Source organism: Peromyscus eremicus, chromosome 12, assembly GCF_949786415.1.
Source record: "Peromyscus eremicus chromosome 12, PerEre_H2_v1, whole genome shotgun sequence".
NCBI classification, from domain to species: Eukaryota; Metazoa; Chordata; class Mammalia; order Rodentia; family Cricetidae; genus Peromyscus; species Peromyscus eremicus.
In genome coordinates, this window is record NC_081428.1 from 39,479,078 (window position 1) to 39,493,407 (window position 14,330).

Sequence of the window (14,330 nt, forward strand, 5' to 3'; positions counted from 1 at the left end):
GTCGTGTTAGAAAATAAGTGATGAACACCAGGCTATTCCATTCAGACAGAGAGCAGCCTTGCACACGTGCATTCTTAGAGCGAATTTCTTTACCTGAATTCAAGAACACGGATGCTCTTATATCCTGGTAGCCCTGTGAATGCATTTTCAACCTGTTAAGAACATAAAAGTAAAGATGATAACTATGTAGATTATGCGAAAGAATATTTCAAATGCTTTGAAGAGCAGAAAAAAGCACACTTGTATCTTACAATTATCAGAACTTGTACACATAGATAAAAGTTTACAATGTTAGAAAATAGTGTTTACCACAATACCATCATTGTTTCTTTTTCATTTTATCTTTAATGATTTTAATGTGTTTTAATTTGATTTTTTAATTTATAAAAAGCATACTTCTTATTAGTTAAATCAACATTTTCCTTCTTTTGTGTCAAAAGTAAAAAAAAAAAATTGATTTCAAAAGAAGTATTTGTACAAGAGCATTTTTAAGTGTTATTGTTCCACTTGGAAATCTGGCCCCAGCAAGCACCCTGGCGGAATCAAGTGTCTGTTTCCTCTAAGTGTGAATGTGTCTGAGAGTGTCTGTTTCCTGTCCCCACACCACAAGAGAGCTAGAAATACACTCAGCATTCAGAAAGAGTCTACAAGGCCCGAGTTACCCCCAGCACAGACTGGTCATCACAAAAGAGATTAAGAAGCCATGGGCAGATGATTCTGCTGGTTAAAACATCAATTTATGAGCGTCACATCAGTGAGAGCTGATTTTAATAACTGAGTCTTTAAAGTGCAGCCACATCTGTCATATGAGCCCAGTGACAGAAGAAAAAAAAAGTATGCCAGACTGGGAGTCTAAAAATAATCCAGTTATATAAAAATATGTATGTAAACAAAATTTAACATTTAATCCATAATAATTCCAAAGGTAGCTCACCAGATGAACAGGGCCAAAACAAGAAAAGTGGAAATGTTAGGGAACTTTAGAGACTTCTCTGGGAAGATGCTTTTAACCACAACCTCATGAAATCAGGGGAGTAGCGTTTTTTAAAATCTTGATTCACTGCAGATCTTCCTGTTTTAAAAATAGAGAACTCAAGGAGCCATGGCAATGGTTCAGTCAGGAAAGTGCTTGGACTGACTTTGACCTCCAATATCCACATGCAAAAATCTGTAATTCCAGTGCTGGGTAGGCAGAGACAGGAGAACCTATGTCTGAGGCTTGCTGGTCATCCTGAATTGGTGAGCTCCTGGTTCAGGAACTTATCTTGTCTCAAAAATTAGGGTGGAGAGTGACTGAGGAAAACACTCGACATCCATATACACACTCACACATGAGTATGTACTCTACACACATGCACATGTGCTCACACAGATGTGTGTGGACCTCATGCATAAGTACATACACATACCAGTAAAGGAGTCACATTCATAAAGCATTTGCCTGTATAGCTTGCTTTGTTTTACTCTTTGAGAGGGAAGAGTAAATGCTTGCAGGATAAGAGCAGATGGACATCCCAGAAGTAAGAATCCGAAGTCCAAGGCCATGCATTAGCTGGCCAACTGAATGTGCACCAGCTTTCCTCTGTGGAACTAAGACCTGCCCTGCTTTCCACCACATCAGCCTTTGAACATGAGAATGAATGTAACTGAAAGCATCCCATTACCTGCAAAATGCCCTTATCACCAAGGGAGCCTAGGCCTGGGACTGGGCATCTCTTGGGCTCAAACATACACAGGTGTTCTGAGTCACCACATGCCCTGGTACAGGAAACCATCTCATTTATCAGCACCCACATTAGGAACAGGGACAAGTTACTGAGTAACCACTATATCTGGTGCTCTGCAATTTAACTTCGAATCTTTGAAGCACTACCAATACCTGCACATTACCCTGATTTTATAAAAGAGAAAACTGAGACGCTAAGATGGCAGCTCATCTGGCCATGATCATATAGATGCTTTTAACCTGTCCCTTGTAACGTCAGGGAGTAGGATTTTTTTAACTCTTGGTTCACTGAAGATCGTCCTGTTTTAAGAATGAAGAATTCAAGGATGGTTGTCTAACACTGCCATCCATATTTTGCCCATTGAACTACATTTCTCCTTCCTTTTTCTCCTGCCTCATGATACATTTGAAACTGAAAAACTCATTCTAGTGTCTGAAGGAGTCTCCGTACAGGATGAAGGAAGGACCACTTTGAAAGGCAAATGGACGGCTGAGGAGATGGTTCAATGGGTGAAGAGTTTGCCATGCAGGTGTTAGGACCTGGATTCAAATCCCCAGAAACTGACATAAGGCTTCATACCAGGAGGAACGTCTGTAATCCCCATGCTGCAGACAGGAGGTAGAGACAGGAGGATCCCTGGGAGCAAGCAGGCCAGACAGCCTGATATGCACATTAGCAAACAACAGGAACCCTGTCTCAAACAAGGTATAAAGCAAGAACCAAAAACTGAGGCTGCCCTCTGACCTCCACATGCAGGTTGAACCGTACACACACGCACGCATGCGTGCATGCATGCATACATGCACACATGCACGTGCACATACACAGTCAGAAGACTTGGTTTTACATTCTGCTCATTTAGAGGCTGAACTAACTATGAACAAGTTTTGGCCTCCTGAGCCTCACCTAAAAGGTGGAGATACTTATCTGCATCACGACAGGCAAACAGTTGACACCAGCCTGCAGAAGCACTGTAGAGATACTACCTTGATACTGTGCTGCCCTTCCTCCGACCCTCCCAGGTATCACTATCCTGAGCCCTTTCTGTCGAACTTGGTATGGCCTCAGGTTTATCAGGCTCTCTCGTGCGCTCACTTCTACCCTCATAAAAAAGAGTTATGGTGTCTGAACCTCCTCCTCCCTGGTAAGCAGGCCTCCACTTCCCCGTCTTCCAATGTTATTTAGGAGGCAGCACAAGGGAACAACCTGTGTGACTCTACCGTGAAAGGAGAGAGCGGAGGGGGCTGGTTTAGTTTACAGTAGGTGGAATGGCAACTTCCTTCGGGACGTCCCCAGAAAACACACACAAGCACACATACACAACAGAGAGAGAGAGAGAGACAGACAGACAGACAGACAGACAGAGAGACAGAGAGACAGAGAGAGCCTTCCACAGAAAGAAATAATTATCAGAACACATGTCACTCCAGGTCAGAAGGTGAAAGTGGTACAGAGGCTAGCCAGAGACGGAGAAGGGGGTGGCTCATGGTTGGCCCAGACCATTCATCAGCCTCAAATTACCTCAGTGGCCACATATCTCATGAAGTCATTACGGAGAGGACACCTTTCAGAGTGTCTATTAGATTTTCTTTACCTCTCCAGTTATTCCTGCGCTTGTTTACCGAAACACTGAGGCTTATGAAAGGTTCCTTAATCCAGGCGGGAGGACCAGACAGGCAGTTCAAGACAGTGTCTGATGCCAGGTGGCCACTGGCCTGGCTGACATTTCTCCCACATGCCACACAGCCCTGCACCTTGGCTGCACAGTTAGGAAAATGAATTGTCTGGCCTATACTCCTCCCCGTGTCTGATGGCTGCAATGATGCTATTTGGCTGACGGACGCATATTTTTATTTCCCATCTGGACACCATGACTAGGGAAGGAAATTAAGCCAAGGTAATGGAATTAACAAACTTGGTCAAGGAGAAGCCAGTCAAGTAGGAACGGAAAAGAAATAAACAGGAAGAAACGGGGCGCCCGGTTATCACATAGAAGGGTAGATGACGTTCAAGGTGATTTTACGTAAGAACAAAGACACACTAGAAGGGCACCAGGTGTGGCTGATGTTTAATGGAAGAATCCGGAGTTCAAATTCTATCCAGAATTCTTTCAGAAGGTAAGTAATGGCATGGTGTAACACATGGTTATTTAGAAAAATTCCTTTAAAAAAAAAATCTCACCAGAGCCAGAGGGCAGAGACAAAGGGATTTATTTCCACATTTCCTCTAGGGCTTCTCAACTTTGCACACACTTACCTGTGAGTTACCTACTTAAAAGTGTCCAAACTAAGAATAAAAAAAAGTAACGATGAAATTTAAAGAAATTAAATCTAATGTTCTCTCCAAAAAAAAAAAAAATGATAAGCAGAACGTAGCTGTTCAGAAATTTCTCCAAACATTGACAAGCTGAAATCAAAGCATAGAACCTGCTTTTCCTTGCCTGTGGTGAGTTACAAAGAGCATTTACTTGTCAATAGGCAGAAAGATGTTTCTATGAAAGAGTTGACCTTTCTCTGAACTTTTCACGACAGTTTATGAAGTGGCTAAGTTGCAACCCTAGGAAGCTAGTAGACGGCCAGCTTGGATCCTCAACCTACCTTTAAGCAGTGTTGTGGTTACGAGAAACTTAAGCCCCAACAAACGATCATGTTATCCAATCAAATGAACCACCCACACGGGTGATGCTTGTTTCCTATAATGTCCATGTTTAAGATAAATAAATAAATAAATATTTCTTATAAAGACTTTTTTTTTTTTTTTTTCCCGAGACAGGGTTTCTCTGTGTAGCTTTGCGCCTTTCCTGGAACTTGCTTTGGAGACCAGGCTGGCCTCGAACTCACAGAGATCCGCCTGCCTCTGCCTCCCAAGTGCTGGGACTAAAGGCGTGTGCCACCACTGCCCGGCAAGATTTTTTTTTTTTTTTTTTTTTTTTGGTTATAAAGATGTTTAAAAGGTCCCCCACCTCTGAAATAAACTCTTCAACAAGGAGTCGGTAGAGGGCGCTGGAGGGGTCCCGCAGGTCTTCGCTATATGGCTTCCCCAGAAGTTGGATGCTGAACTCAGCTATCTGCTCCACAGCAGGTTGTATGGGCTCCTCAGTCACCTTCTCGATTTCATTGCTGATCTGGATTTAGAAAGAATAATAAAAGCCAGTGTTTATTCAGTCAGTCAATAAATATTTACCGATTACCCTAAAAGTCCCAGATGCTGCATCTAATGACGTTTTATGTAGTATTCAATTTTACAGTAAATTGAGTAACCTTTAGGATATAAGTGACAAGGAAGAGCAAGAAGATTTCCACAGGAAACTATCAAGATGAGTAAGAAAATAGTTGAATATTCTATAATTTTATCAAAACGTGGATTACAGGGATGGTTCTCGAACATTTTTGGTCCAAGAACACCTTTATACTCTTGAAAATAATTTAGCAACTCAAAGAAGTTTTATTAATATGTATTACAACTATAAATATTTACCAACAAAAATTTCAAAAGATACATTTGAAAACCATATACTAATTCATTTCAAAACAACAGAGTAGTTGGGTATGGTGATACATGCCTTTAGCTCCAGCACTGGGAGGCAGAGGCAGGCGGGTTCAAGGACAGCCTGGTCTACATAGTGAATTCCAAGGCAGCCAAGGCTGCACAGTGACACCCTGTCTCAAAATAAAAATAACAACAGAGTAAGCAAATTTCATACAAAAATCAGTAACACATGCTGTGAAGTTGAAAATATTGGGAGAGTGACATTGTTTATATTTTTGCAAATTCTTGAATGTCTGGCTTAATGCAAGATGGCTGAATTCTCGTGTTTGTTTCTGTATTCAATTAATCACAATATGCTATTTTAATGGAAGCAACATGAAGAAAATCTTGCCACATAAATATGTATTAGGGAAAAATTAACAGAGCAACAATCTTTTCAGATAACTTGGAATATTCTGTAATGACGCTACACCAGCTTCAAAAGGTCATTTCTTAAACATTAGTTGCCATTGGTCAAAACCACAACAAATTTTGTGTTGCACTCTGTAACATTAAAACCTAAGTCTAGGCTGGGAAACACCTGATTAACACGTACAAGGCCCTGGGTTCATTCCCAGAAATTACACATACATGCATACACACACACACACACACACACAAAAGAAGCTGTTGTGGTAGTTTATATCTACATTCCCACAGTCAGGAGGCTGAGGCTGGAGAATGACCATGAGTTCAAGGTCAGCCTGGGCCTCATAGTCAGAGTGAAGGCCCAAGATGCTGTCTCAAAAAGAAAAAAAGAAAGAGAAATATTCCAGGTCTTCCAGTTGCCAAAGCTAATATAACCTGGGCAACAAAATTAATATTCAATTATAATCCAAATAACAAAATAGCCATAAATCCACTCATATGAATAAATTAGTGTAGTCACAGTTTCTTCCAGAAGTTTTCTTAATAAATCTAGAAGGAATGAGGGAATTCTACCATTACCGCTAGAACACTACAGTAATAGTTGCTGTATGCAGCACATTTAAATGAGCCTATTTATGCCAAGTGCCTCCATTGTACATATAGGAACATGGGAAGGATGAATGAGCAGCCTGAAAAAGCTGAGTGACCAATGGCCAAACTGAGACTAGACCATTGGTGTCTTTCCTCTACATTGTACCACTTTTCATCTGATGGCTCACATAACAGAAGCCTATCAAGTTTCAGAACAAGAAATAACCTTGAAGATTACCCCCCCATTCCCTCTGGGGCTTGAATTCTCTCTACAACATCCCTGACAAAAGGGAGTCCATCTCAGCTTAAAGAGCTGTCATCCGAAATAGACATGCTCTTCATCAGAAACAGACATGCTCTTCATCCGAAACAGACATGCTCTTTAGAGCCGGCTCTCATGCTTCCAAAAAGCTACCACAGTTGGGGAAATCTTATCATTAAACCCAAACTGCCTCTCTATAAGTTCCATTATTGACAAAGGTTGTACACCCTGGCCCCAAGTGAACTACAGATGGCCTTTCACGGATGCCAGAAAGCCATCAAACTTCCTCCAACTCGTCACTGGCTCCTCTCCTCCTGACACTTCCAATGACTTCAATTTTTACCTCAGAGTGTGGCACCCATACATGAGTTCTAATTAAGATATGGTAGGACTATCACCTCCTTAAAGGAGAATCTATATTTTTATTAATGCAATCTAATATTGCACGACCATTTATTACACTGGGTACTTTTCCAGTAAGTACATTCTTCTACTGCTTAGTAATGCTAAGACCACTACTTACCAAAGATGTTGGTTATGTGGAATTTTAGACAAGACCGCCTTTTTGTTTATTCAATTTCACCTCGAGGCTGGAGAGATGGATCAAAGCTAAGGGCATTTGCTCCTCTTCTAGAGGACTGAGGTTGGTTCCCGGCACCCATGTTGAGCAGCTTACAACCACTTCTAAGTCCAGTCCCAGGTGACCTACTGCCTTGTTCTGACTCCACAGGTACCTTCACACACATGAACTTAAAGCACACACACACAATTTTTAAAAACATACCTTTAAATTCCATCACAGTAAACTGAGACAGAGATTTCACTTCTGATATTTTTATTAAAAATATATGTAGCAACCTTATCTCTGAAGAACACCTAAAATGCTGGTTGTTTTTAATGTTTTGAAAACCTAGCTGGTATTTAAGACAGTAAAAACAGAAAGAAAAAGACCAAGATGTTAAAATAGAGATTACAAGCAACCAGAAAGACAACTTCCCATAGACAGTGTCAGCCTCCCTGAAGCAGATACTATTCCTTCATGGCATAAGCTGCGGATATTAAATATAACGAAACAGTTAAAGTACCAACTGGAAGCACTCTCCATGTTGAAAGTCAAATCCAAGATTTCCCCGTAAAGCAGGGATTCTAAAATCTCTGAGGACAATTTGACAACACATTAGGCAAGACTGGAGGAAGAACTGAAGAGAAAGAACTAGATATAACATTGAGTTTCAACAAAAAAAAAAATGAAAGTTATTAAAATAATGAAGAGCCATGATGGGGAAATGAGGTGCTCAGACCTACTACAACTGACCATGAGAGGTAATAGCTAAGACATTCTCAGAATTCACATTAAATCTAATGCTCCACATGAAGTGGATATAACAAATTCACAACAAAATAAACAACTCGTCCTTTTTTCCTTTGCTGTCTTGCGCTCTGCAGGCACCGTATCCGTGCAGGTGGAAGCCTCTGCAGCCAGTCTGCAGGGGGCATTCATTATTCTAACGTGTACACCCACTTTAGGAGTCTATGCTCTATTTTCGGAATTGAAAATCATTTTAAGCTTCTTATCACTGTTGTGTCTGATATGGTGACAACCTGAGGTCACTCATGTTACTATAGCAATTCCGCAGCACCATGAACCACACCCACACGAGTAAGGTAGTCGACTTACTGGGTAAATACGTGTGTTCTGACTGTCCCACCACCAGCTTGCTTACCCATCTCCCTAGTCTACAGAAGAAGGCCTGAATGTTCTTCAAGTCAGTGAAAGCTGAGAAGGGTAAGGAAGCAGTGCAAGGAAGTTTGAAGTTAGCAGAGGTTGGTTCATGAGCTTTAAGGTGGAAAGCCACATCTGTAATATAGAAGGGCAAGGTGCACAGTACGGGAAGCCTTAGACACTGCAAGGAAGCAAGAGGAGGAAAGAAAAGGTGTTCAAGCTGGAAGGAGGGAAGTTAAGACGCAATATGTGTTTACTAATGATGTGCTAGGCTCTACACGTGTGTATGATACATGTTTACAAGTGATATGGCTCTACACGTGTATACGATATGTGTTTACAAATGAAGTGCTAGGCTCTACTCGTGTGTATGATATGTGTTTACAAATGATGTTCTAGGCTCTACACGTGTGTACGATACGTGTTTACAAATGATGTGCTAGGCTCTGCACGTGTGTATGAACACTGGAGACATCTACAAAGCAACTGTTAGAACTCACAAGCAAACTCAGCAACGTTGTGGAATACAAAATTAACAAACAAAAGCCGGCAGTACTTTAAAAACTAATAATAAGTGTGTTGCAAAGGCAGCCTCATTCTTAACAGTTACCGAAAATGAAAATTCCCAGGAACAAATTTACTCAAGGAAATGAAGGAGCTCCACAGTGAAATTATAAAACACTGAAGACAGTGGTGTATGCACAAGGAGGGAAAACATCCAATGTTTATGGACCACAAGAAATAATACTGCTGAAGTTCTGTTCTACCCAAAGAAATTTCAGAGTTAATACAATCTCCATCAAAACACTGGTGAATTTTCATAAAAACATAAAAAAAATTCTCACAGAATCGAAAAAGACCCCAAATAGCCAAGGCACTCTGGAGCAAAAAGACCAAATTGGATCACAATACACAACTTGGAAACAAACTACAAAGTTGCAGTAATCAGACAGCATGGACCAAACACAAAAACCAACGTATAAACCCGTGGAACAAAGAGAAATTAGTTCAGTCCCTTATGACCACTTGAATTTTGGCAAGTTCCAAAAACGTACAACCAAGAACAACCGCAATGATAAATGGTTTCAGGGAAACTGGATATTAATATGCCAAAGGACAAAACTCCACCACACATAAAAATCAATTCAAAACTGGTCAAAGACCGAATGTAAAGACCCCAAACCGTGAAAGTTCTCGGAGAAACTCAGAGAAAACTCGTGGAGACGTCTGTATAGGCCAATGTCTTTAATAAGATCCGAAAGCACAGGCTACAGACACAGACGAATGGTTTTAACATCCAACAAAGAAAGTGAGTAATCAGAAGAGAGAAGAGACAACCTACAGAGCAGGAGAAAATATCCACAAGCTACACATTTGATGATGGATCAATATTCAAAGTTTATATAGAACGCACACAACTCAACAGTGACAAAATGAAATAACCTGACTTTCAAAGCTGAGCAACTGAATAGATGTTTCTTTAAAGAAAATACATAAATATTCACCAAATGTATGAAAACTTGATGTCACTAATTATCACTAATTATCAGGGGAAAGCAACTTAAAACTATCCTCTCTCCCTCATTAGAAAGGCTGTGACTAAAAATCACAAAAAATTTAGACACTAGTGAGGATGAGGTTTTGTAGGCATCATTACTGGGAATGTAAGTCAGTACTGCCCTTTTGGAAAGCAGCATGGAAGTTCTTCAAAGATTGAAAATAGAGCTAACGTATGGCTGAGTGATCCTGCAACTAGGTATGTATTGCAAACAGATCTGTGCCTCTCTGTGTTTCATTTTCCTCCTGAGTCTATGAATTGCTCAAATGTGCTTCTCTGTTTGGGATATTACTTCTCTGATTACATACAATTCCTTCATTTCCATGACAATAATTTCTATATCACTTTATAAATGTTTCTATATCTAAATCATACCTCAAGTTCAGAACTATAACATCACTTCACTATTCACTAGTCACTACTTACTAAAATGTGATTTTCTAGACTTGATTATTTTGGATACAGTTGTGCTTAGAATGAAAGTATTGATTTATGCAAGATGGTTCAGCAAGTAAAGGCTCCTGCCACCCAGCCTGACAACACAGGTCCAGTCCCTGGGACCCTCATGGTGGAAGGGAAGAACTAGCTCCCACAAGTTGTCCTCCAACCCACACACACATACACGTACACGTACACGTACACACACACACACACACACACACACACATGCATACACACACACACACACATGCACACATACAGTATTGCATTGGACATCCACCCAAGGGATTCCAAGTTCCTACCATTCTTATTAAGTGACTAGGAAGGAAAGAGTCCAAATCGAACTCCTCCTCCTGACTTCACATCAGTTATAACATCCACACTAAGAAAGGAGGGTATACAGGGCAAAAGCAGACGCTAAGGGAAGTTAGAGAAGCTAAGAAGAAGTTAGAGAAGCTAAGAGAAATTGGAGAAGCTAGGGAAGCAAAGAAATTGTAGCAGAGAGGCTACTTAGCAACTGCAGAAGCCCAAAGTGACCTGTCAGCTTGCACGAGAAAAAAAAGAAAGAAAGAAGGAAAGAAAGAAAGAAAGAAAGAAAGAAAGAAAGAAAGAAAGAAAGAAAGAAAGAAAGGAGGGTATAAAGGAGGGTATAAAGTAACCAAACCTCACCTTTCTGAAGAATGTCTTCATAGTTTGCTCCTTAATAAATAAGTCACAATACAGTGAGCCCTTAAGTTCTTTAAATTCAGAATTTAGGGGGGCAGGAATGTTGTGTGTATGTGTAGGTGCAGTGTTCTTGTGTGGGGAGGGTGTTAGTGTGTGGGCATGCCTCCGTGTGTGTGTGTGTGTGTGTGTGTGTGTGTGTGTGTGTGTGTGCTTACGTGTGTGGGATATGTGCCTGTTTGTATACAGGTTTCCACACGCATGTGTAGGGAGGCCAGAGGTTGACGGCGGGTGTCTTTCTCAACTGCTCTCCACTTTTCTTACTGAGGGAGGGTTTTTGACAAAACCCAGAATTCATGGATTCATCTACTCTAGCCTGCCAGCTTTGGCTAAGGAGCCAGCTCTGGGATACAGGTGGGCTGCCGTGGCTGCCTGCCTTTCTGTGAGGGTGATATAGGCAGGCTGTCTGGCTGCCTAGCTTTCTATGGGGGTGATACAGGGGGGCTTCATGGCTACCTGCCTTTCTATGATGATACACGAGGGCTGCCGTGCCTGCCTAGCTTTCTGTGAGGGTGATAGAGCAGGCTGCCATGCTTGCTTGGCCTTCTGTGAGGGTGATACAGGTGGGCTGTGATGGCTGCCTGGGTTTCTATGTGGGTCCTGGGGATTTGAACTCCACGTCTTGCTCCTGCGCCTCTAGCGCTCCCTCTCCTGAGCCATCTCCCAACCCAGAACTTAACACAACTTCAACAGGATGCTTCCATCTGCCTGGGCAGGGCATAATCCTTACCCCATCTGTAAGTGCCTTTTAGTAGATGGGCTCCTGTTAATGTCTATTTCAAAGGTGTGGTCACTTCCAGAATTTTAAACTACATAAAATCCACTTCCTTTCTCTCTAAATGGGCCCAATCTACTGAGGATTAGAAGGTCACATGTTTATCACCATGAAAGTTTCCCAGAAATCCTCCATCAAAAATTTACTAAGATGACCAGCCGGACGGTGGTGGCGCACGCCTTTAATCCCAGCATTCGGGAGGCAGAGCCAGGCTGATCTCTGTGAGTTCGAGGCCAGCCTGGGCTACCAAGTGAGTTCCAGGAAAGGCGCAAAGCTACACAGAGAAACCCTGTCTCGAAAAACCAAAAAAAAAAAAAAAAAAAAAAAAAAAAAAAAAAAAAAAAATTACAAAGATGATAGACCTATTCAGCTCTTCAGGGGGACATCGGGTTTCTGAATGGACTGGATTTTAGAATTCATGTTTTTCAGAACCGTGTACTGTGTGAAGTCCTGTGCAGTCTAGAAATGGAATAAATCCTGTTAATCTCCATCCTTCGTGTTAGAAAGTAACAAGACAGAGCTGGACTTACACTCTCCTCTGGGGACACCACACTGCTCTCTGAGGCCACCGCTGGATATGAAGCACTGGAAACAGCACCTAAGACAAAACACACATGACGTTAGTCCTTAAGTAAGTCTGAATTCATGTCAGGAATTAAAGCCTTACTTCAAAAGCCATTCTTATAAGTCCTTTGCTTTTTTATGTTGAAGGGTTTTTTTAGTTATAAACTCAAGAAACACTTGGAGCGGCTTCCTAGAATCTTAATAATTAATATTCTCTGAACAAGTGTTTTTCTTCTGGTGTTTGTTTGTTTGTTTGTTTGTTCGATGTGCCAGGCTCTAGTACAGATGCCAGGATACAAAAAGAAAGTTTCTATTTATAGGGAGCTATCTAGTTAGTAAAGGGGACAGACACTGAAGTGCATAACTATACTAGACTTATGAAACTGAAGCTTGGCCATTATTTAACAATCATCAAAGTGAGCTACATCATGCTATTCTATTTTTGTAGATGCTCAAAATTTCTAACTCAAAGAAGTTTATAATTTTATTAAAAATAATAAGGGCACTAGGTGGTGGTGGTGCACATCTTTAATCCCAGCACTCAGGAGACAGAGACAGGTGGATCTCTGTGAGTTCGAGGCCAGCATGGTCTACAAAGAAAGTTCTAGGATGGCCAGAGCTGTTACACAGGGAAATCCTGTCTCAAAAAACAAAAACAAAAACAAAAAAATTTTAAAAATAATAAGGGTTTGAAAGATGCCTTTGGGTTCAATCCCTAGCAAAAAGAAAGAAGAGAGAAAGAGAAGGAAAGAAGAAAAGAACAGAGAAAGAGAGAGGTGAGAGAGGAGACAGGAAACAGGAAGAGACAGGGAGAGAAAAAGACTAACTTACATGAAATACAGAACTTGGGGCTGGAGAAATGGATCAATAGTAAGAGTACTTCCTGTTCTTCCAGAGGACCTTAGTTTGGCTCCTACTACCCATATCAGGCAGCCTGTAACTCCAACTCAGGGGATCTGACACTGTCATTGATGTGATGGCCTCTTCTGACCTCCCCAGGCACATATATGCACATTGCATACAGATACACACACACACACACACACACACACACACACACAGAGAGAGACAGAGACAGAGACAGAGAGAGAGAAGAAGCAACAAACTTAAAATTTTAAAAATCTAAATTAAAAACAATAATGAAAATCTTTTAAATTTAAAAAATACAGAGCTCAAAGGGATATTCTACATACCAGGATGTGTCAGAATCATGTTTTAAGCTACATTCTGACTTTTAAAGTACTCATGGTATAATATCATGAACCAAGTGAAAAAGAATTCTTTTTCTTGGACAATATGCAAATAGAAAAAGAAACGATATTTTTTCCATGTGAGCTGAAAACCTATACTTCTTTGAAAAGTTGTCTTAAGTCTTCAATAACTAAGAAACAAAAGTTAATGAAGGCAAAAAGCATACCTGCCAGTGTTGAGGTATCACTAACAGGAACTGGAGATGATGACTCATGCCTAAGAGGGAATAAAATGCAACTATTAAAAACTACAGAAACCTGGGAAGTATAAAATTTGGAACTTAGATTCTCTGGTGATTTGAAAGAAAATGGTCCCCAAGCTAGTGGCACTATTAGGAGGTATAGCTTTGTTGGAGTGGGTGTGATCTTGTAGGAGGAAGTGTGTCACTATGGGGGTGGGCTTTGAGGTCTCCTTTGCTCAAGCTACACCCAGTGTGGTACAGTTCACCTCCTATTGCCTGTGGATCAAGATGTAGAACTCTTAGCTCCTTCTCTAGCACCATGTCTGCCTACATGCCACCATGTCCTGCCATGATGATAATGGATGAAACCTTTGAAACTGCAAGCCACCCCATCAAATGTTTTCTTTTATAAGAGTTGCCATGCTCATGGTGTCTCTTCACAGCAACAGAAACCCTAGCTAAGACGGGTTCCCAAAGGAATTCCTTAGATCACCAAATAAGGGTTCCCAAGACAACATACCAAGTTGTAAAGTCAAAAAAATATAACTTCATAATTTATCTATTTTTGTATTTATTGATGCCTCACCAACATAGCCACCCTATATGAAGAACCTTCCTAGTTGTAGCTCATCCCCCA

At 41.0% G+C, this 14,330-nt stretch overlaps 1 protein-coding gene across 1 annotated transcript in view; it reads right to left on the reverse strand.

Annotated features, from left to right (window-relative positions):
* Nucleotides 1-14,330, reverse strand: part of Impg2 (interphotoreceptor matrix proteoglycan 2) — a 78,894-nt gene that overhangs the window by 44,699 nt on the left and 19,865 nt on the right. Inside the window, exons 6-9 of the mRNA XM_059277155.1 lie at nucleotides 13,679-13,728; nucleotides 12,228-12,295; nucleotides 4,690-4,851; nucleotides 94-152 (exon numbers count right to left, since the gene is read on the reverse strand). Of these exons, the coding sequence (XP_059133138.1) occupies nucleotides 94-152; nucleotides 4,690-4,851; nucleotides 12,228-12,295; nucleotides 13,679-13,728 (339 nt within the window). The remainder of the gene's footprint in view (nucleotides 1-93; nucleotides 153-4,689; nucleotides 4,852-12,227; nucleotides 12,296-13,678; nucleotides 13,729-14,330) is intronic.